The following is a 23,018-nucleotide window of genomic DNA, read 5'->3' on the forward strand; positions in this document are numbered from 1 at the left end:
ATTTCTCAGAACATACTCCCATCATTAAGCAATGCATGACAGTATTTCAACTGATTTCATGTGTTTAGTTGATTACAATCATTATTCTTCTCGATGCTCAAATCATTATAGTAGTGACCCCTTCAACCTGGCTCCTATGCGTTCTATTAACATTGTCCTGTTAACTTTTAAAAGCTTCCTTGCTTTTGGCACAAAAGATGTTCTGGGATTCACCTCATACTTTTCCCACCCCATACCTGGAATCATTCATTTCTTCAGGGGCTCTTGTTCCTTTAAGTATTAATGTAGAATGAATAAGAGGCTATAATCTGGGCATTAGGGGTGCTTCCTATTACTTTGATTCTAAATTTCTTTTGAAAGACATTATTGGCTAGGCACAGTGGCTCATGCCAGTAATCCTAACATTTTGGGAGGCTAAGGTGGGAGAATCACTTGAGCCTGGGAGTTTGAGACTAGCCTGGGCAACATAACGAGACCCCATCTCTACAAAAAATAAAAAAAATTCGCCAGGTGTGGTGGCGTGCACCTGTGGTCCCAGCTACTTGGGAGACTGAGGTGAGAGGATCACTTCAGCCCAGGAGGTAGAGGCTGCAGTGAGCTGTGTTAATGCCACTGCACTCTAGCCTGGGTAACAACAGGACCCTGTCTCAAAAAAAAAAAAAAAGGCATGATTTAGAAAAATTTAAAGAAAAACAAAACAAAAATTCACCTTTAGAATTACCTGAAATAAACACAGTTTTTTTTTTTGTTTGTTTTGTTTTGATTCAGATTTAGAAAGGAAAGAGTGTTTCATTCTTGGCGTAAACTGACAAGGATTTTGAACAGTATTGTGGATGTCATTAAATTAGAATGTCCAAGCTGGAAACCAGATTAGATACCAATTTAAGTCATCTAAAAAAGCAAGTTATTTATATGAACAAGTAAACAATTGGAGTTTGTTATTTGTTTTGTTTTGTTTTTTGACATGGGGTCTTGCTCTGTTGTACAAGCTAGAGTGCAGTGGCACGATCATAGCTCATTATAGCCTTGAATTCCTGGGCACAAGCAGTCCTCCTGCCTTAGCTTCCCAAGTAGTTAGGACTCCATCATGCCCAGCTAATTGGCCTTTTGATTTTTTGTTTCTTTTTTTTTTTGTGAGATGGAGTCTTGCTCTGTCTCCCAGGCTGGAGTGCAGTGGCACAATCCCAGCTCACTGCAACCTCCGCCTCCTGGGTTCAAGCAATTCTCTTGCCTCAGCCACCCTAGAAGCTGGGATTCCAGGCATGTGCCACCACACCTGGTTAATTTTTGTTTTTTTAGTAGAGGTGAGGTTTCACCGTGTTGGCCAGGCTGGTCTTGAACTCCTGGCCTCAAGTGATCTGCCTGCCTCCGCCTCCCAAAGTGCTGGGATTGTAGGTGTGCGCCACCACACCTGGTGCTGGTTTTGTTTTTAGAGTTTGTTTTGACATCTCAAGTAAGATCCAACTTAATAAGTCTGAATATAGCAAATTATAAAATCACAGTACATTTTGTGAGGGGCCTGTGTTTTTTCTGGAGAATTTTTTTTCACAAAAATTAATATTCTCTATAACATGATAAATCTTAAAGAAATTATGCTGAGTGAAAGCCAGACCCCACCACTCAAAAGAAAACATGCTATATGATTCCATGTATATAAAATTTTAGAAAATCCAAACTAATCTCTAATGACAGAAAACCAATGAGTGGTTGCCTGGTGACGGAGTATGGAGGGTAGGAAGGGTTGGGAAGGAGGCATTACCAAGGAGTACGAGGAAACTTCTGGAAGTGATAGACATGTTCGTTATCTTGATTATGGTGATGGTTTATGAGTATATATATATTTCAAAGCTTATCAGATTATATATGTATGTGTGTGTGTATATCTATCTATATATATATATATATAGGTATTTTTTTTTTGAGATGGAGTCTCACTCTGTCGCCAGGCTGGAGTGCAGTGGCATGATGTCGGCTCACTGTGACCTCTGACTCCCTAGTTTAAGCAAATCTCCTGCCTCAGCCTCCCGAGTAGCTGGGATTACAGGCAGGCACGCACCACCACACCCAGCTAATTTTTGTATTTTTAGTAGAGATGGGGTTTCACCATGTTGGCCAGGATGGTCTTGATCTCCTGACCTTATGATCTGCCCGCCTCAGCCTCCCAAAGTGCTAGGATTACAGGCATGAGCTACCATGCCCAGCATCAGATTTTATATTTTATGTTTGTGCAGTTTATTGTGTGTCAGCTGTATCTCAGTAAAGCTTAGAACAAAATTAATGGCATTGGATAGGTTATATTTACAGTAAAAATTATCTGACAGTATTCTTCATAGAGAACTGATAATTTGCTAGCCATTCTATTTCATTTGCCATTCGTAATATGTTTTAAACAATTATCTTGCATGCTAGTTTTATTTCACATCTGTACCTTTTTGCTTTTATATTTGGACTTGTTTTTTATATTGTTATTGTAAGAATAAACTATGAAGCATAAGCCCATGTATCAAATAAGCAGGCCTGTAGAAATTAAATTCAGCTAAATGAGAGAAATTTATATATGTTTCATTTTAATTGTGGAAATAAGAAAGATTTCTAAATATTTTATGTATCTTTTCTTAAGCAAGAATTTGTAGTAATATTGAATTTATGTTTTTCGCGTCTTAATGCTAGTAAAAACAATTATATAAAAGACGAACACAAAGTCTTCTAGAAGTATAAATTATATTATTAACATTTTACAGGTGGAAAATTATTATAGCATAGAGTCATGAAAGGTAGAAGAGATCAAGACTAGACATCTTAATAGTAGTATTGGAAATTAAGTCCTATCTTGTAATGCTAATTATATTCTATAGTACTGTCTTTTGTAACATAGTAGTAGTCTGCTTTTCAAAGCTAGAGGGTCATGATAATTTTGGTGAGGGAAACTGTATTTGTGACCTCCGAGTCCTATCTATGAGTCCTTTGACTGTAACAGACCTCTACTTCAAAACAGTTTACTGGACTCACTTATGCCAACTTGTATCTGTGACATATAAGAAGGCATATACTATTAAAAAAAATTACAAGTTGAAATCCAGTTACTTAATTTTTTTTTTACTTAACATTATCACCATTATATCAAAGCTATTCCATGTTTCAGTGCCTTGTCTACTGTAAACTTGGTTTAGACCATGTGCAGTCACTCATGCCTGTAGTCCCAGCACTTTGGGAGGCCCAAGTAGGAGGATCATTTGAAGCCAGGAGTTTGAGACTAGCCTGGGCAACACAGCGAGACCTCATCTCTACAAAAAATTTTAAAAATTAGCCAAGTGTGGTGGAGCACACCTGTAGTCCCAGCTATGCAGGAGGCTGAGGTGGGAGGATCACTTGAGCCCAGGAGTTTGAGGCTGCATTGAGCTATGATTGTGCCACTGCATTCCAGCCCAGGTGACAGAGCAAGACCCAGTTTCTTAAAAACAGCCACACACAAAACAAACAAAAAAGTTAGACAGGTGTGGTAGTACACCCCTGTAGTCCTGGCTACTCAGACAGAGGAAACCCTGTCTCCAAACCAAAACAAAACTAAAACCAACTCAGTTTAAATTGTGTTACCTCGAGTTGTCTTTACAGCTGATGTGGTGACAGATGCTTTCTCTAGCCTCTATTTATTTAACGCAGTAAAATGATTCCTCACTTTTCTAAACAACTAAGGCTCTTTGTACCAAAACTTTTCAAAAACATTTTTTTGAGAGAAATCATTAATTTTGTTTTTAAAATTTCATATATGTTAATTCTTAAAGTGAGGATATTGAGTAAGCTTTTTTGATTATGCAAAGACATGTTATGAACATTCACCACTGTACTAGAAACAATACAATTCTGCGTTTGATTTTTAGTTTTTCAGCCTGTTTAGATTGTCCTTGTGCCAGGTCATCACCCACCTTCCCAACTTTCTGAGAAGACATATAACCAAGTTTCTTAAGAAATATTTGCTAACAAAGGCAAATAGGAGCTGATTGAGAGTGTAAATACCTTTCCTTTGGGTCAAGTGCACAGTTTTAATGCTGAGGCTGTATGGCACCTATTTTAGGTACTCTGGGCCATGAAGCTATGTTAAGATGAAGTTGCCAGGATGCTCCACCAAGTGGAGAGTTACTGAACCTAATTGAGAGGTACCATGGGGCAGTGAAAGGAGGAGAAAGAGGGACGTGAGCTTTAGCAGAATACTTTATAAAACTCATATTATTCTGCCATTATATTGCATTTACCCCTTAACATCAACTTGTATTGTTGATTGGTTTCTCTGTGCTAATACTATATATACATCTCATTTAACAAATGTAATATCTGCTTTTGACACATGGACCGTTGAGACTCTGAGAGGTTAAATAACCTGCCTGTGATTACATAGCTACTAAGTGGTGGAGTTAGGATTTGACCTCAGCTCTGTTTAATGTGAAAGCCCATGCTCCTAACCACTTTGTTACACTGATAATTTAGTTCAGAGAGGATGGATATCAGCTTCATTTTGCATCTAGAGTAATGGGACTTACTTTCTAACACTGTACATATGCATATTTACAAAATTCTGCTACAACAACACAGTTTAGTTTACAAATACATAGATTTTATGATATTGAAATGTTTTACCAGGATTGGTATAAAATGTTTTAAAGAAAAGCTCTTTGACATAAAACCATTCCAATAATGTAGTGTATCATCTAACTACATTCAGTAACATAAATTGCATGGTTCAATGCTAGGCATAGTAGGTGCTCTTGGTAGCTATAACTGTTTATTTTGTATAGCCTATTGTAGATTAAATTGATTGAATTCGCTGTTTTAATAATTTGAAATGAAAAAGAAAATGCAATGAAATCTTTTCAGTTTAGATGTCCTTAATTTTCAATTTATGAACATTTGGACAGGAACTAAAGTTTATTTTTGTGCTATGAAGAAAGGTCTTCCAAACACACTTGAATACTTTAGTATTTCAAAGCATTTTCCTTAAAAGAATTTCTCCTAGCTGAGTGAATTAATTGGATTACTTAATGTTATTCTTAGAAATACCTAAGAATATTGCAGTTTCACAGTTTTATCAATTCATATTATTCTTTTATTTAGTTAACCTGAAATAATGTGGTTTTATTATAAATTTGCTTTCTACGAGCAGTTACCTTAACATAAAATTGACAGGCTTCATAAGAAAAAGTGCTTACCAGAGTTCGTTTGCTTTTTGTTAAAATTAGTTAAAGCTTTTAAAACTGTATTCTAATTCCCTAACTGAAGATCAATCATCAAAGGCTAAAATCTCACATATTAGACTGTGATGCTAGAAACACTAAAGTCATATCAACTGGGGAGACTTGTGAAATTCAAGTTTGGTCAACTTCATCCCCCTTAGAGTCCGTTTCTACACTGGTAACATTGAGAAATCTGTCCTACATACTCATAACATTTTTGTAATCAGAGGAGAAAATATGTGTAAAAACACTGAAGGAGGCCAAGGCAGGAGGTCACTTGAAGTTAGGAGTTCAAGACCAGCCTGGGCAACGTAGTGAAACACTGTCTGTATTAAAAAAAAAAAAAGCAAAAAATTTTGAAGATTATTTAAAATCTTCTGCTGTGTAGTAAGGCGGTATTTTATTACTTGGTTAAGAGACAGGTTTCTCCCAACAACTACATGACTATTAGAAATAATATATGAGTGACTTCTCACAAGTAAGTTTGTCATTCACATTTACACCCAAGTTACTCTAAAAGGGTAGTACTATGTAGGTAATATATCACAAAATGTTTTCCAGAAAGGTGAGTAGCAATAAATTACTTGGTCTTTTGGAAATAATGTAATAATTTTTGTATATTATATATTTGGATATTTATACATTCTCTTCAGCAAATATGCATTATCCAAGTTAGCATTGGAGTTCCTACCATATTGGGGTTCCTACCATTGAATCCCCTGATTTTCCTTTGGATCTTGGTTCCGCATGCTTATCTTTCTTACTCATTTCTCCAATGACTTTAACAGATGTAGAGAATATACAGAGATTCTGAAAATTCAACAAAATTATGCCTTGAACTATAGGAGTTGTATTCTAGCTACTTTGACCAGAAAGAAAATTTACTAGGGCTATGAACTAATGGAAACAGCACAGACGGAGTCAGCCCTAGGACTGAATTCAGCTCTTAGATTTATTAGGTGTCTGACCTTGAGCCAATCTGTTCAGTCAAACCTCACTTTTTAAACTGTCTGTAAAATGGGGATAATAACACCTATCTTAAACAGTCATAATGAAAAGTAAGATACTGCATATGCAGGACAGTATTTGACACATAATAAGTGCTCAATACAAGTTTTGGGTTTTTTTCTCTTCCCTTCCTCACCTTTAGGAGAATTTCTTTGTAGCTCCACTGGGCCAATTCATAGACTAGTAAAGAGGAATGAATAGACTATCTTATCATAGTTGCAGTAGTAGATGATTTTTATTTACCTAGAAATGAATGTCAAAACTGTCAAAGCAGATTCAGTTGTCTGTCCATTTTCAGAAGTTCTGCCAGTCTTTAATCTACTAATTCACACAGATTCTGCTATACGTGTACATCACTGATTTCCTAACAGCAGAATTTGACAATTAAATGCTCTCAAAAACATTTTTTTTTTTTTTGCTTGCAGAAATATATGCTAGTAGCCTGAGATAGTTTTTCTAATAACAGGAATCCAGAACTAGAGAATAAAACAACCAAATTAGATTAGCCACAGCAATTCTTTTTTCTTTTCCTTTTTTCTTTTTCTTTTTGAGGCAGCCTTGCTCTGTCACCCAGGCTGGAGTGCAGTTGTGCGACCATGACTCATTGCAGCCTTGACTTCTTGGGCCCAAGTGATCCTCCCACTTCAGCCTCCTAAGTAGCTGGGACTACAGGCACACACCACCACACCTGGCTAATTTTAAAATTTTTTATAGAGAGAGGGTCTCCTTATGTTGCCCTGGCTGATCTTGAACTCCTGGCCTCAAGCAATTCTCCTGCCTTTACCTCCCAAAGTGTTGGGATTACAGGTGTGAGCAACCATACCCAGCCACCACAGCATTTCTTAAACTATTCAAAGCAGAGCAAACTTTTAAGTACTATGTCATCTCAGGAAAGTGTTTAAGATTGTCATAGATTTTATATGATTCTTGTGCGGTTTTTTTTGAGACTGGGTCTCACTTTTTCACCCAACCTAGAGTGCTGTGGCGCCAACATGGCTCACTGCAGGCTTGACTTCCGGGGCTTAAGTGATTCTCCCCCCTCAGCTTCCTGTGTAGCTTGGACCACAGATGTGTGCTATCGTACCCAGCTAATTTTTAAAATTCACTTGTAGAGACGGGGAGTCTCACTTTATCGCTCAGGCTGGTCTTAAACTCCTAGGCTCAAGTAAGTGATCCACCCACCTTGGCCTGCTAGAGTGTTGGGATTACAGGCATGAGCCATTGTGCCCAGCCCATTCTTTCATATAATTTATCTTACATTTGATCCTTATTCCATGCTGTTTATAAATATAAATGAGAATTTTATTAGAAAAATGTTTAAAATACAAATTTTTTTTTTTGAGACAGGGTCTCACTGTCATCTAGGCTGGAGTGCAGTGATGCAATTACAGCTCACTGCAGCCTCGATCTCCTGGGCTCAAGCAATCCTCCCACCTCGGTCTCCCAAGTAGCTGGGACCACAGGTGTGTGCCACCAAGCTCAGCTAATTTTTAAGTGTTTTTTTTTTTTTTTTTTTTTTTTTTTTGGAGACGTAGTCTTGCGCTCTCACCCAGGCTGGAGTGCAGTGGCGCAATCTCGGCTCGCTGCAAGCTCCGCCTCCCGGGTTCACGCCATTCTCCTGCCTCAGCCTCTCCGAGTAGCTGGGACTACAGGCGCCCGCCACCACGCCCGGCTAATTTTTTGTATTTTTTTAGTAGAGACGGGGTTTCACCGTGGTCTCGATCTCCTGATCTCGTGATCCGCCCGCCTCGGCCTCCCAAAGTGCTGGGATTACAAGCGTGAGCCACCGCGCCCGGCCAATTTTTAAGTTTTTTGTGCAGATGGGGTCTCCCTATGTTGCCCCAGCTAGTCTTGAATGCCTGGGCTCAGGTGATCCTCCTGCCTTGACCTCCCAAATTGCTGGGATTGCAGGCGTGAGCCACTGTACCTAGCCACAACACATTTTAAAATTTCTTGAGGAAAACTCTCATTTTTAAACTTGTAGCTGCTATATTATTTCAACAGGAGTGACATATCCACCAGGTACTAATAATTAAAAAGTACCAGGTACCGGCACACACACCCCCCCACTCTACCCATACCATTAGGATAGTTGTGTTTTCCTATCTGAAGTAGTTCAACTTTTATACATTTAGACTATAAACTTTAATTTATTTAGATATTATAGGCCACTAAGATGTAAAAAAAAAAATTTTTTTCAACTGAAGTTAAGTTTTACCTTGTTACCAGATTCAGAAGAAGATGTTGTTGAAACTCCTGCAGTGTCCCATGATGAACATACACACCAAGAGATAAAGGGCCGAAAAACACTGGCAACTCCTGCAGTTCGCCGTCTGGCAATGGAAAACAATGTAAGTTCTCTTAATATTTAAGTCTGAGATTGTATAGGAAGTGTACATTTGTATCTCTGAAAAATTAGCCAACTATCCCATGATGAAATAGCTCAATGAAATTAAGGAAACATGAAAATATTTGCTACTGAAAAGTGATAGTTGCATAAAAATACATGGGAGAAATGAGAAGTTGTAAACTTATTGCTTACTATCAATTGAGCAGTATGATTTTATTGTTCTTTCTTAGAGCCTAATAACAGTAAGAGCTACCATTTATTGAGCACTTGTAAATACCAGGTCTTAGGTCAGGTGCTCTAGAGGCACAGCATGAGATAGGAATTTGAAGGAGGGGAAACCTGTAAAGGGAATGAAGGAAGCAGGATAAGAAAGGGAAGAGAAGGGAAATTGGCCAGACATGGTTATGTTATCAAGCATCTGGCCTGTCCCAAAGCTTGCCGTGGTCCTAAGGAAAAAAAGAAAGACTCTGGCCTGATCTGAGGGTGCAAGGGAGAACCACAGAATTACTGCTTTGAGGCAAGGAAGCCGGTGTTTTGTATTTCCTCTGCCAGTCATTGACTGAATGGAAGGTGGAATGCCAGGCAGGGTGGCTCCCTGGCACTGGGATAGGTATTTACATATTCTCATTTAACCCTGTAAGATAAGGAGCTATTTTAAGACTTGGAGGGTTTAAGTAACTAGTCTAAAGTCACACAGCTAACATAGCAAGAGCCAGAATTCAAAAGTGAGTCTATATCACTCCAAAACCTGTGCTCTTAGACGTTATACACGACCTCAACAATCATTGCCTCCATTATTTGAGCACATATGTGCCAGACACTATAGACACATTATCTGTAATCCTCACAAGGACCCTGCAGGAAGATTGATTAACTTATCTAAAACCAAGTAAGCTGAACTAGGGATTTGAACACAAATCTGTCTGGTTCTGAAACCTGAATACTTCCCACTGTGCCCCACAATGAGACTTTTTGTTTGTCTCTTTTTGAGAAAAGTAAGGTTGTTGTGGGAAAAAAATAAAAGTTTATATTTTGTGAAATATGTAATAGGGTCATTAAAATGTTCATATTCTTTCAGCCAGTTATCCTGCCACTGGGGAACTATCCCAAGAAAATAATCTAGGAATCATTCTTCCTTGTATTTTATATAGCCAAAAATTAGAAGATGCATACGTGTTCAAATTATGTTATAGATCCTTGATGAAATGTTATGTAACCCTTAAATGTGTTTAAGTATGAAGACCATTTAGCATAACAGAAAATAGATATAGTAACGTGGAACATTAGGTTATTAAGGGCATCAGATGAAATAATGATTTAACACTTTGCTTTGAAATCTATAAAGCATTTTAATAAATTTTTTCTTAATAATATAGAAAGAAATATATAGAAGAAATGTATAATTTGGCTTTCCTAAAACACTCCCTAAAGATGTGTACAGAATATTTGGGTAGAGTGCTTGTATGATTACTAAAAATTAAATATTGGATTTAGTTATCAGAAATCATCTTTTTTTTCAATTTGCATATTTATGAATTGAGTTTGTTTAAAATTAAGAACCAGTGGCATTTACAGTTGTTTGTAACTGCCTAAAAATTATTGGTTTAAATTTTCATAGGCCATTTGTTACAAACTTAGTGTTTGCCTTAGTAAAGTCCTTTATTATTTTAGTCATCCTTAGAGATGCACTAATACAAATGAAATGGGGCCTATCCCTAAGAAATTAATACATACTATATATGAGGAGATCATTCCAAGCTTTTATGTTTATTTGTATTTACATAGAATTAAATGTTTTGTACTGATCTTTCCAAAGCAACTATCAGAAAAATAACTAATTTGAGAGAGCTTTTGTGTTATAATTATTTAAGTTGTTATGTTTTTAACTGGTAGCCAATGTCAGAAACATTGGTCTAAATTTGGTATAGCATTTAGTTTCTCTTAAATTCTCAGCTCTCCCTCTTCTTATATAGTCCCCAAGAATAGAAAAGGTCGAGTAAGAATTATGCAAGAGATTTTAAAATACTTGAGTATAAAAATGTAAGTTTTCAGCTGGGCATAGTGGCTCATGCCTGTAATTCCAGCACTTTTGGGAGGCTGAGGTGAGAGGATAGCTTGAGGCTAGGAGTTCAAGACCAGCCAGGGCAACAGGGTGAGACCCTGTCTCTACAAAAAATTTTTTTAAAAAGTAAGTTTTCATAAATAGCTCTAGATTATATATAATATAGATACCTGATGGTTACCACATGCATATGTGAACAGTATATACAAAAGTAATGATTACTTAAGTAGAAAATGAAAAGGTTATTTCCTTTTACTAATTTATTGGACAGATATATTTTACCGTCAGTTGATCAAATTCCATTTTGAAACTTTAATGATGTTTTTAAGTAGTTGTACTTTTGGCATTAAAATATATCATTTTTTAGATTAAGCTGAGTGAAGTTGTCGGCTCAGGAAAAGATGGTAGAATACTTAAAGAAGATATCCTCAACTATTTGGAGAAGCAGACAGGAGCTATATTGCCTCCTTCACCCAAAGTTGAAATTATGCCACCTCCACCAAAGCCAAAAGACATGACTGTTCCTATACCAGTATCAAAACCTCCGGTATTCACAGGCAAAGACAAAACAGAACCCATAAAAGGTAATGATAATAATAACAATAATATAAGGCAATAGTTCATTTATTTTGGGGGAAGCTACCTCAGTAGATAAACATATATAATGTGGTGTTTTCAAGTCTTACTGAAGGGAAAGTTCAACTTCAGTCAGCATATAATTTTTCTTTTCTTTTATTTTATTATTTTTTTTTTTGAGACGGAGTTTTGTTCTTGTTGTCCAGACTGTAGTGCAGTGGCACGATCTTGGCTCACTGCAGCCTCTGCCTCCCAGGTTCAAGCGATTCTCCTGCCTCAGCCTCTTGAGTATCTGGGATTACAGGTGCATGCCACCATGCTCAGCTAATTTTTTGTATTTTTAGTAGAGACAGGGTTTCATCATGTTGGACCAGGCTGGTCTCGAACTCCTGATCTCAGGTGATCCACCCTCCTCAGCCTCTCAAAGTGCAGGGATTACAGGCGTGAGCCACTGCGCCTGGCCATAATTTTTAAGTGGTGAAATAACATAGCTTTTCCAGGAAACACTTCCAATTTATGTGTACCATTAACTTCTGAAGAGTAATACATCAGCAGGTTTCTTGAAATATAAACTTGTATACTGATAATTGCTCTGTTTGGACACACAGGATATTTTAAACATTCACTATTTGTAGTTAGCTTTCAAAACAACTAGTCTGATTTGTTATTTATAAACTCTTGGAATGATTAACTTCCAGAAGAGTGGCTTTGCAGAAAAGCTGTTAGGGAAATACATGGCTTGCATTCTTTTGAATTTTTTATATAACACAGCATTTAAAGCAGTTACCTGCTATGTTATTGCATTTGCCTCTGAGTGTCATGATGCAGTCAATGTTCCAGCTTTGAAATTAATGACTTTTGGCAGGGCGCAGTGGCTCACGCTTGTAATCCCAGCACTTTGGGAGGCCGAGGCGGGCGGATCACGAGGTCAGGAGATCGAGACCACGGTGAAACCCCGTCTCTACTAAAAATACAAAAAAATTAGCCGGGCGTGGTGGTGGGCGCCTGTAGTCCCAGCTACTCGGAGAGGCTGAGGCAGGAGAATGGCGTGAACCCGGGAGGCGGAGCTTGCAGTGAGCCGAGATTGCGCCACTGCACTCCAGCCTGGGCGACAGAGCGAGACTCTGTCTCAAAAAAAAAAAAAAATTAGTGACTTTCAATGTAATGTAATGAAGAGAGTAGTAAGAGGAAGGGTTTAACTGAGAGAGTAAAAGACATTAGAGAACCTTCCATTTTAGTTTCTTTAAAAAAAAAAAAGGATGAAGAGATTTGAGAATTTAAATAAATGAATAACAATTGAATGCTTTTCAGGCTTTCAAAAAGCAATGGTCAAGACTATGTCTGCAGCCCTGAAGATACCTCATTTTGGTTATTGTGATGAGATTGACCTTACTGAACTGGTTAAGCTCCGAGAAGAATTAAAACCCATTGCATTTGCTCGTGGAATTAAACTCTCCTTTATGCCTTTCTTCTTAAAGGTGAGATTCATTCATTTCAAACAAGGGTTAAGTAGGACATTTATTTGTTTGTTTGCTTGTCTTTTTGAGACAGAGTTTCACTCTTGTCACCCAGGCTGGAGTGTAATGGCACGATCTCAGCTCACTGCAACCTCCACCTCCCAGGTTCAAACAATTCTCTTGCCTTAGCCTCCTGAATAGCTGGGAATACAGGCACCTGCCATCACGCCTGGCTAATTTTGTATTTTTAGTAGAGACGTGATTTCACCATGTTGGTCAGGCTGGTCTTGAACTCCTGACCTCAGGTGATCCGCCCCCACCCCAACCTCCCAAAGTGCTGGAATTCCAGGCGTGAGCCACCATACCCGGCCCCGAGTAGGACATTTAAATTTTGCTTTGCCAACATGCAATGTGTTGACTGTGGCCTTGAATAAAAATACTACTTTTCGCAACATCAGATAGTTAGAAAATGTGCCATTTCTTTGTTCAATAGGAAATTATAAAATTGAAATTTCTATATTATATTTTTAGCCACTTTGAGCTAGGTAGAGACAATTCTGCCAGTTAAGTAAAGCCTTTAATCCTAAAAGGATCACTCCAACCAAGTCTTGGTTTGAACTAAAATGAGACTTGATATTAATTTTGCAATATCACTGACATATATTTAATACTTATTTTCATTTACTCAACAAACTTATATTGAGGATCCTGGGAATCATTTCTAGTGCTAAGCCTTGGGACCAGTAAAAAATGGAGTAAGACCATCAGCTGACCTTGAGCAGCTTACAATCGAGCTCACATTAGTGACTGTGCAGCAGCTACCATGTGCCAGCCTCCATACTAAGCATGCTGTATACATTATCTCTTTTTTTTTTTGGTATGAATCTCATTTATTGAAAACATTATTTCTCACCTTTCTCAAATCGAAGACTGCAAAAAATAAAAGCAGTGCTTTATTGAGTTGTCATGAGCCTCGGGCAGGAGCAGCAGCGCTGCCTCTCCACGCTCCGGGAAACCGCAGCTGGCGTGTGCCACATCCGTCCCACGTCGCTTTACAAAACAGTCCTGAAGCTTAATCAAATAAAACTATTGTACACAACATTTACATTAGAAAAAGAGAGCTGGGTGTGGGAAAGCCGGGCCTGGTGTTCACTTTAAGCGAAGGTGGCTCCACAGTTGGGGCATCTTCACTTCCTCAAGGCAAAACGGCAGATGAACCCAAAGGGGAACAGGATGATGGCCAGGAAGATGGATTCTCAGAAAGGTGAAGCAGTCCTGCAGCACCCCGACCCTGCAGACGGGACAGCCTCCCACGACCACGACAGAGTTGGTAGGATAGCGGGTGACGGTCCGGCTATGGATGTTGTAGACCCTGGGATGGTGGGTGGGTATCCCTGTGACGAGGTAGGGGTAGGGCGCGGCGGGGGTGGCGCCGTAGCCATGCGGGCCGCACGCGTAGTCACCCTGGCCGGCCTCCTGGTTGTAGGCGGGCGGCCGCTCCGGCAGCAGAGTCTTGTGGTCCATGGCGGCCTGGCCGCGCCCGCCGCTCCGGCCCGGCTCGGCTCGGTCGGCCCTGGCGGGGACGTGGCGGACCGGGTGGCTTGGGCCCCTCTGAGGCAGACGCAGGGCGGGGCCCATTATCTCTTAATTCTCACAGTAACCCTGACATGTAAATATTACTGTCCCCACTTTCCATTTAAGGAAATTGGGTCTCAGAGAGGTTGAGAAACTGGTTAAGGACTTATAGCTGACAGGTGGAGAAGCTCTTTCAGGTTCTGGTCTGTTTTACTCAGAAGGACATACTGATGTCTGTAATGCCAACATGTTCAGTCCTTTCTCTACACTGCACCAAGACTGGTCTTCCGTAAATCAAATTATTGTAATATTCTCTGATTCTTTGCAGTGGTTCCCTTTCGTTGCCTTTAGGGTAATTTCCATACTCCTTAGTGTGGCATACAAATATGTTATAAGTCTCTGCTGCCTGCCTCTCCGTTCTTATCTCACTCCCTCATATTAAGCTCCCCATAATTGCTGGAATACACAATTCCACCTGTAGTGCCCCTTCTTCTCGATCAAACACCTGAAAATCCCAAACTGGTCAGGTACAGACTCTTTCTGTGGCTGTCACTATTTGAATTAAATGCTCTTGTTTCCCACTGTTACTTATCTCAGTGCATTGTGAGTGCTTACTCAGTTTTCTCTTCACTTACTGGGCGCTAGGCCTCAAGAGGCAGAAACTATTCTCCTTTATCTCCTTTTTTTTTTTTTAGAAAGGGTTCGCTCTGTTGCCCAGGCTGCTGGAGTGCAGTGGCACAATCACAGCTCACTGCAACCTTGAACTCCTGGGCTCAAGTGATCCTCTGCCTCAGCCTCCCGAGAAGCTGGAACCACAGGTGTGCACCACCACACCTGCCTAATTTTTTTTATTCTTAGTAGAGATGTATCTCACAGTGTTGCCCAGGCTGGTCTTACAGGGATGAGCCACCATGCCTGGCTATTTTGTTTTAAAATAAAACATAAGTTTCAGAACATTCAAAAAAAATACTACACAGTATTGTAGAGGGGGAACAAATGACTAATCCATTGACATATACCTTGTATTTTCTTGGACAAAATTTGGATTATACTCAAAACTCTATTTTTATATGTAACAGTTTAGACTAACCTTAGGGGTTTTTAGATAAAGACTACTAAAATTACAGTTATTGAATCAAATGCTTACTAAAACTTTCAAGTTGGCTGGGCTCAGTGGCTCACGACTGTAATCCCAACACTTTAAGAGGCCAAAGCAGGCAGATTGCTTGAGCTCAGGAGTTCTCAAGACCAGCCTGGGCAACATGGTGAAACCCCATCTCTACAAAAAATACAAAAGTTACCTGGGCATGGTGGCATGCGCCTGTAGTTCCAGCTACTCGGGAGGCTGAGGCAGGAGGATCACTCGAGCCAAGGAGGTTGAGGCTACAGTGAGCTGAGATCACGCCACTGCACTCCAGGGTGGGTAACAAAGCAAGACCCTGTCTCAAAAACAAACAAGAAAAAATTTTCAAGTCATAAAAATTAAGGAACTCGTAGCAGTTCTTTTAATTATATTTTTCTTCAGTTGATCTACTCTCTTAACCTGTCCTAACTAAACTAATGACTATGAAATGTCTCTATATATTTAAACTTTTTTCTTAACTCTCTAGTTCAAGAATTTGATTTTTTTTCCATCAAGACCCCTGATGCACTGAGAAGAATAACACAATGCATGTAAAGAACTTTAACAGGGACCAGACAAGGGCAGTGAGGAAGGGAATTCTTTTTAAGAATGATCTTAAGCATTTTTATTTTGCTATCGTTTAAATTTAATACAATGCATGGCCACCACATATAAGGTATGAAACTTGATTATTAGATCCCGAAAACAGATTATCAAGAACATTTTGGGTACAGTTAGGGAAATCTGAATATGGACAGGAGAGAAATGGTATTAAGTGACAAAAGGAAAAAAGAAAGGGAGAAGGCGGCAGAGAGGGAAAATGTAAGTGCTGTTCAGTGAGACTTGAGCTGTAAAGTAAATGTTCAGGCCATCTCTGCCCTTCAGCTGGCCAAGGATACCAAGTAGCAAACTGGCATCTAACGGTCAGTGCGCTTTGAAATCCTCGTTATGTGTTCTTTCCACACAGAGAAATAGCTTACCTGCTTTTTTGTGTTTTGATTCCTAGTTTTGAACTACAGGTTTACTTCTCATGGAAATCTTAAGATCAACATGTCAGTGAGGAAATCACTTAGAATTTAGATATTTTCTTTGGAACTTTGGCTGGTCTGTATCATTATTTTGAAAATCTCCTTGATGTTTACAAGCTACCTGACTATCTTTTATTCTTTAGTAATTAGGGTGACTATTTCTTTTTTTTTTTTTTTTTTTTTTTTTTTTTTTTTTTTTTGAGACAGAGTCTTGCTCTTGCCCAGGCTGGAGTGCAGTGGCACGATCTCGGCTCACTGCAAGCTCCGCCTCCCAGGTTCACGCCATTCTCCTGCCTCAGCCTCCTGAGTAGCTGGGACTACAGGCGCCCGCCACCACGTCTGGCTAATTTTTTTGTGTTTTTAGTAGAGACAGTGTTTCACTCTGTTAGCCAGGATGGTCTCGATCTCCTGACCTTGTGATCTGCCCGCCTCGGCCTCCCAAAGTGCTGGGATTACAGGCGTGAGCCACCACGCCCAGCCAGGGTGACCTGTTTCTACATTGCTTGAAGGTAACATTGGCAGTAATGTGACTAGGTACATGTAGACTTGAAATTAAACTCAGCATAAATAAGAGTTCTCTCTCTCCCTCCTTTTATACCTCTTATTGTTTCAAATTCCCTATTCCTTCTGAGTTAAAAGTGCTAAAATTGCATTCTTTTTCTGTTAAACAGGCTGCTTCCTTGGGATTACTACAGTTTCCTATCCTTAATGCTTCTGTGGATGAAAACTGCCAGAATATAACATATAAGGTTGGCTATGCAGAGTGAAAATGTTCTTATTATTAATAGAAGATGGGGCAAACGTGCTTGTAGATTAGAGAGACTTCTATTGTACCTCAAATAGTGATCTTTTTTAGACTAGAATTAAAGGTATGGGGTAAAACATTAAACTTAAGTGTAATTCATTGTTGTTGTTTTTGTGTTTAATAATACTGTTTAGATATGGAGATTCTTAAAACCATTTTTAAGCTTTTTTTGTTTTGTTTTCTGCTTAAAATAATGGAAATACATAGCTGTATGGCAGATTATGTTACCCACTCTACTTACCCTCTCAAAAAGAAGCAGCTCTTTCAAAATTGAATTCCTGGAATTTTAATATTATTATTATTATTATTATTATTGGCAGAGTCTCACTCTGCCACCAGTTTGGAGTGCAGTGTTGTGATCGTGGCTCACTGCAACCTTGACCTCTCAGGCCCAAGCAATCTTTCTGTCCCAGCCTCCTGTGTAGCTGGGACTATAGGCATGTGCCACTATGCTCCACTAATTTTTAAATTTTTTGTAGAGACGTGGTCTCATTATGTTGCCCAGGCTGGTCTTGAACTTCTGGTCTAAGCAATCCTCCTGCCTCAGCCTCCCAAAGTGCTGGGATTACAGGCATGAACCACTGCGCCTGGCAAATTCCTGGAGTTTTAAGATTAAGAATAATTTAAGTGAGAAAAGTAATAAAAGTTTGAATTCAATTTGAGTAAACTCTTCTGTGAGGAGTGAAAGTTTCTTAAGACCAAGAACTCTTTTTGAGATGGCTTTCCTTAAGTTTACTTATCATTAGAAGTGTACAACCAGAGGCTGGGCACGGTGGCTCACGTCTGTAATCCCAGCACTTTGGGAGGCCGAGGCAGGTGGATCATGTGAGGTCAGGAGTTTGAGACCAGCCTGGCCAACATGGTGAAACCCTGTCTCTACTAAAAATACAAAAATTAGCCAGCTGTGGTGGCCAGCGCCTATAGTCCCAACTACTTAGGAGGCTGAGGCGGGAGAATTGCTTGAACCCAGGAGGCAGAGGTTGCAGTGAGCCAAGATTGTGCCACTGCACTCCAGCGTGGGCGACAAGAGCAAAATTCCATTTCAAAAAGAGAATTAAGAAAAGAAAAAAAAGAGATGTGCAACTAGAAAGTGAGCTTAGATATTCTGGGAGGTCAGCTGCCATATGGTTAATACAGCCAGCTGTATTAATTTTAATTTTAATATCTCCTGATTAAGTATATACTTATCACAAAAATTTCAGGCAAGAAAATAATGATGTTCAGGCAGGTGTGGTGGCTCCTGCCTGTAATCCCAGCACTTTGGGGGACAGAGGTAGGAGGATGGCTTGAGCCTAGGAATTTAAGACCAGCATGGGCAACAAAGTGAGGAGGCCCCCATCTCTACAGAAAAAAAAAAAATAGCCAGGCATGGTGGTGCATGCCTATAGTTTTAGCTGCTTGGGAGGCTGAGGCAGGAGAATCATAGGATACCTGGGAGATGGAGGTTGCTGTGAGTTGTGATCATGCCACTGCACTCCAGCCTAGGTGACAAAGTGAAACCCTGCCTTTGTCAAAAAAAAAAAAAAGAAAAGAAAACAAAGATGTTTACCCTCAATTCCATGACCCTAAGATAACTCACTGTTTATGTTGAGATATACATCTTTCTAGGATTTCATTTTTACATACTTTTTAGAAGATATAGAATTATTTATATTATCCTTAACTTGCTTTTTTCTTTTTCTTTTTCTTTTTTTTTTTTTTGAGACAGGGTCTCACTCTGTTGCCTATCTAAAGTATTCCCCATAGAGAATATCTATGCTGTGGTGTAATCATCGCCTCACTGCGGCGTCCACCCTCAGCCTTCCGAGTAGCTGGGACTATAGGCATGTGCCACCATGCCCAGCTAATTTTTGTACTTTTTTTTTTTTTTTTGTAGAAATGGGGTCTTGCCATGGCTGGTCTCTAGCTCCTGGGCTCAAGTGATCCACCCACCTCAGCCTCTCAAAGTGCTGGGTTACAGGCATGAGCCACCGTGCCCAGCCTCTTCTTTTTCTTTTACTATATTGTAGACATCATTATGTGTCAACAAATATAGCTTTGTTATGTAGCCAGTGACCTATTTATAAACATTGTGATTATTTGCAGTTTCTCAAACTTATAAAGTGTGTCCTCAACATCCCTGTGTATCCCTACATACTTCTGCACTTAGTTCCTTAACACAAATTTTTATAAATGTTGGTACATGTTGTCATATGTTCTCCAGAAAGTCTATACAGGTTAAGTATCCGTTACCTGAAATGCTTGGGACCAGAAGCATTTTGGATTTAAGATTTTTTTGGATTATGGAATATTTGCATATACAAAGGAGACATCTTGAGGACAGGACCCAAGTCCAAACATGAAATTCACTTATGTTTCATTTACCCCTCATACACATAGCCTAAAGGTAATTTTATATAATATTTTTGACATTTTTGTGCATGAAACAAAGTTGTTTTTTTTTTTATTTTTATTTTTTGTTTTTGGAGACAGAGTCTTGCTCTGTGGCCCAGGCTGGAGTGCAGTGGTGCAATCTCGGCTCACTGTAAGCTCTGCCTCCTGGGTTCATGCCATTCTCCTGCCTCAGCCTCCTGAGTAGCTGGGACTACAGGCGCCTGCCACTATGCCTGACTAATTTCTTTTTGTATTTTTAGTAGAGACGGGGTTTCACTGTGGTAGCCAGGATGGTCTCGATCTCCTGACCTCGTGATCCGCCCGCCTCGGCCTCCCAAAGTGCTGGGATTACAGGCGTGAGCCACCGTGCCCAGCCACAAAGTTTTTTCTTTTTTCTTTTTTTGACACAAGGTTTTGCTCTGTCACCCATGCATAATCATAGCTTATTGTAACCTAAAACTCGTGGGGTCAAATGATCCTCCCACCTCAGCCTCCCAAGTAGCTGAGACTACAGGCATGTGCCATAATTTAAAAAAAATTTTTTGTAGCTAATTAAAAAAATTTTTTTTGTAGCTAATTAAAAAAAATTTTTTTGTAGAGATGGAGTCTTGCTATGTTGCCCAGGCTGGTCTTGAACTCCTGGCCTCAAGCAATCCTTCTGCGTCAGTCTCCCAAAGTGTTGGGATTATAGGCATGAGCCACTATGCCCTGCCAGAACAATGGCTGCATTTTTCTGTTTTTTTTTTTTTTATTATTGACGGGCTCTGATATGGTTAAATATTACAAAATGAGAACTGTTTCAACAACTATGCAGCATAGTGTTTAAGGACAAAATATTGAATATACTTTTTATTATATATGCATTTTATCACATAGTAAGGAATGCTGAGGTGCTTAATCCATACAATAAATCAAAAATAAAAACTTTACATTTCTATATTTGTCAGTATACAGAATTCTGAAGACGGATCTTGACTCAGGGTGATAAATCAGTTTTCAAGGAAATTGGCTATATCACATGACATCATTTCAGCCCTCAAAAGTTTCCAATGTTGGAGCATTTCAGATTTCAGATATTTGGACTAGGGATGCTCAACCTGTACCAGTTACATTCCCACTAACAATGTTGGGAAATAGCCTATTGCCTACATTCTTATCAATAAAAAATTATCATCTTTTTTTGGACAGAGTCTTACTGTGTCTCCCAGGCTGGAGTGCAGTGGCACAATCTCGGCCCACTGCAGCCTCCACCTCACGGGTTCAAGCGATTCTCGTGCCTCAGCCTCCCGAGTAGCTGGGATCACAGGCCTGTGCCACCATGCTAATTTTTGTATTTTTAGTAGAGATGGGGTTTCACTATGTTAGCCAGGCTGGTCTTGAACTCATGACCTCAGGTAATCTAGCCACCTTGGCCTCCCAGAGTGCTGGGATTACAGGTGTGAGCCACTGCACCTGGCCCAAAAAATCTTTTAAAAATTATTTTTAAATTATTTCTTTTAAATCACTACCAATCTGGTAAAAATAAGTTTTGGTAGTGGTTTCTAGATGGCAGTGAAGGTTGATCCTTTCTTTGCTGTTAGCTTATTCATTAAAAGCCCTACTGTACAATTTTTATTTTTTAGGCTTCTCATAACATTGGGATAGCAATGGATACTGAGCAGGGTTTGATTGTCCCTAATGTGAAAAATGTTCAGATCTGCTCTATATTTGACATCGCCACTGAACTGAACCGCCTCCAGAAATTGGGCTCTGTGGGTCAGCTCAGCACCACTGATCTTACAGGAGGAACATTTACTCTTTCCAACATTGGATCAGTGAGTAATAATGTTGAAATACATAAACCATTACTTAAGGTTTCTGATCATATGCTTAATTAAAAATAGAAAATGTCACTTGGCATTTGTTACTGGAAAAATCTTAACTTTTAATACTCTCCTTTTTTTTTTTTTTTTTAAATAGATTGGTGGTACCTATGCCAAACCAGTGATAATGCCACCTGAAGTTGCCATCGGGGCCCTTGGATCAATTAAGGTGCATGTATTAGATAACTGAAAAATGGAGTTTAAGCAAATTCAGGGACTAAACACAATGAAGAGTAACCATTTCTAAGGTTTCCCTCTCCTTTTGTAGGTTTAAGTTTCTGAGTTTATCTTAGAAAGTCTATTATTTCTTTTTTTCTTTTTTTTTTTTTTTTTTTTTTACTTTAAATTCTGGGATACATGTGCAGAATGTGCAGGTTTGTTACATAAGTATACACATGTCATGGTGGTTTGCTGCACCCATCAACCTGTCATCTACATTAGGTATTTCTCCTAATGATATTCCTCCCCTAGCCCCCAACCCCACGACAGGTCCCCAGTGTGTGATGTTCCCCACCCTCTGTCCACGTGTTCTCATTGTTCAACTCCCACTTATGAGTGAGAACATGCAGTGTTTGGTTTTCTGGTTTCCAGCTTCATCCATGTCCCTGCAAAGGACACAAACTCACTCTTTTTTATGGCTGCATAGTATTCCATGGTGTATACGCGCCACATTTTCTTTATCCAGTCTAACATTGATGGGCCAAAATTGACAAATCAGATCTAATTAAACTAAAGAGCTTCTGCACAGCAAAAGAAACATCTTGGTTCCAAATCTTTGCTATTGTGAATAGTGCTGCAATAAACATACATGTGCATGTGTCTTCATAGTAGCATGATTTATAATCCTTTGGGTATATACTCAAAATAAGCAATGGGATTGCTGGGTCAAATGGTATTTCTGGTGCTAGATCTTGAGGAATCGCCACACCGTCTTCCACAATGGTTGAACTCATTTACACTCCCACCAACAGTGTAAAAGCGTTTCTATTTCTCCATATTCTCTCCAGCATCTGTTATTTCCTGCCTTTTTAATGATCGCCATTGTAACTGACATGGTATCTCATTGTAGTTTTGATTTGCGTTTCTCTAATGACCAGTGATCATGAGCTTTTTCTCTTGTTTGTTGGCGATATAAATGTCTTCTTTTGAAAAGTGTCTGTTCATATCCTTCGCCCACTTTATGATGGGTTGTTTGTTTTTTTCTTGTAAATTTGTTTAAGTTCCTTGTAGATTCTGGATATTAGCCTTTTCTCAGATGGATAGATTAAAAATGTTCTCCCATTCTGTAGGTTGCCTGTTCTCTCTGATGATAGTATCTTTTGCTGTGCAGAAGCTCTTTAGTTTAATTATATCTGTCAATTTTGGCTTTGTTGCAATCGCTTTTGGTGTTTTAGTCATGAAGTCTTTGCCTATGCCTATGTCCTGAATGGTATTGCCTGGGTTTTCTTCTAGGGTTTTTATGGTTTTAGGTCTTATGTTTCAGTCTTTAATACATCTTCAGTTAATTTTTGTATAAGGTGTAAGGAAGGGGTCCAGTTTCAGTTTTCTGCATATGGCTAGCCAGTTGTCCCAAC

General features: G+C 39.2%; 1 protein-coding gene and 1 pseudogene across 9 annotated transcripts in view; one reads left to right on the plus strand and one right to left on the minus strand.

The window, feature by feature from the left end:
* Positions 1-23,018, plus strand: part of DBT (dihydrolipoamide branched chain transacylase E2) — an 89,635-nt gene that overhangs the window by 40,337 nt on the left and 26,280 nt on the right. For all 8 annotated transcript variants that reach the window (XM_030824994.1, XM_030824995.1, XM_030824998.1 and 5 more), the window contains 6 exons: positions 8,463-8,584; positions 11,013-11,229; positions 12,533-12,699; positions 17,076-17,153; positions 21,205-21,396; positions 21,542-21,613. In XM_030824994.1, coding sequence (XP_030680854.1) covers positions 8,463-8,584; positions 11,013-11,229; positions 12,533-12,699; positions 17,076-17,153; positions 21,205-21,396; positions 21,542-21,613 — 848 coding nt within the window. The remainder of the gene's footprint in view (positions 1-8,462; positions 8,585-11,012; positions 11,230-12,532; positions 12,700-17,075; positions 17,154-21,204; positions 21,397-21,541; positions 21,614-23,018) is intronic.
* Positions 13,833-14,276, minus strand: LOC101177039 (annotated as a pseudogene). The gene has a single exon (XR_004032713.1). The product of XR_004032713.1 is annotated as a brain protein I3 pseudogene (transcript).

The sequence above is a fragment of the Nomascus leucogenys genome, chromosome 12 (assembly GCF_006542625.1).
Source record: "Nomascus leucogenys isolate Asia chromosome 12, Asia_NLE_v1, whole genome shotgun sequence".
Lineage (NCBI taxonomy): Eukaryota > Metazoa > Chordata > Mammalia > Primates > Hylobatidae > Nomascus > Nomascus leucogenys.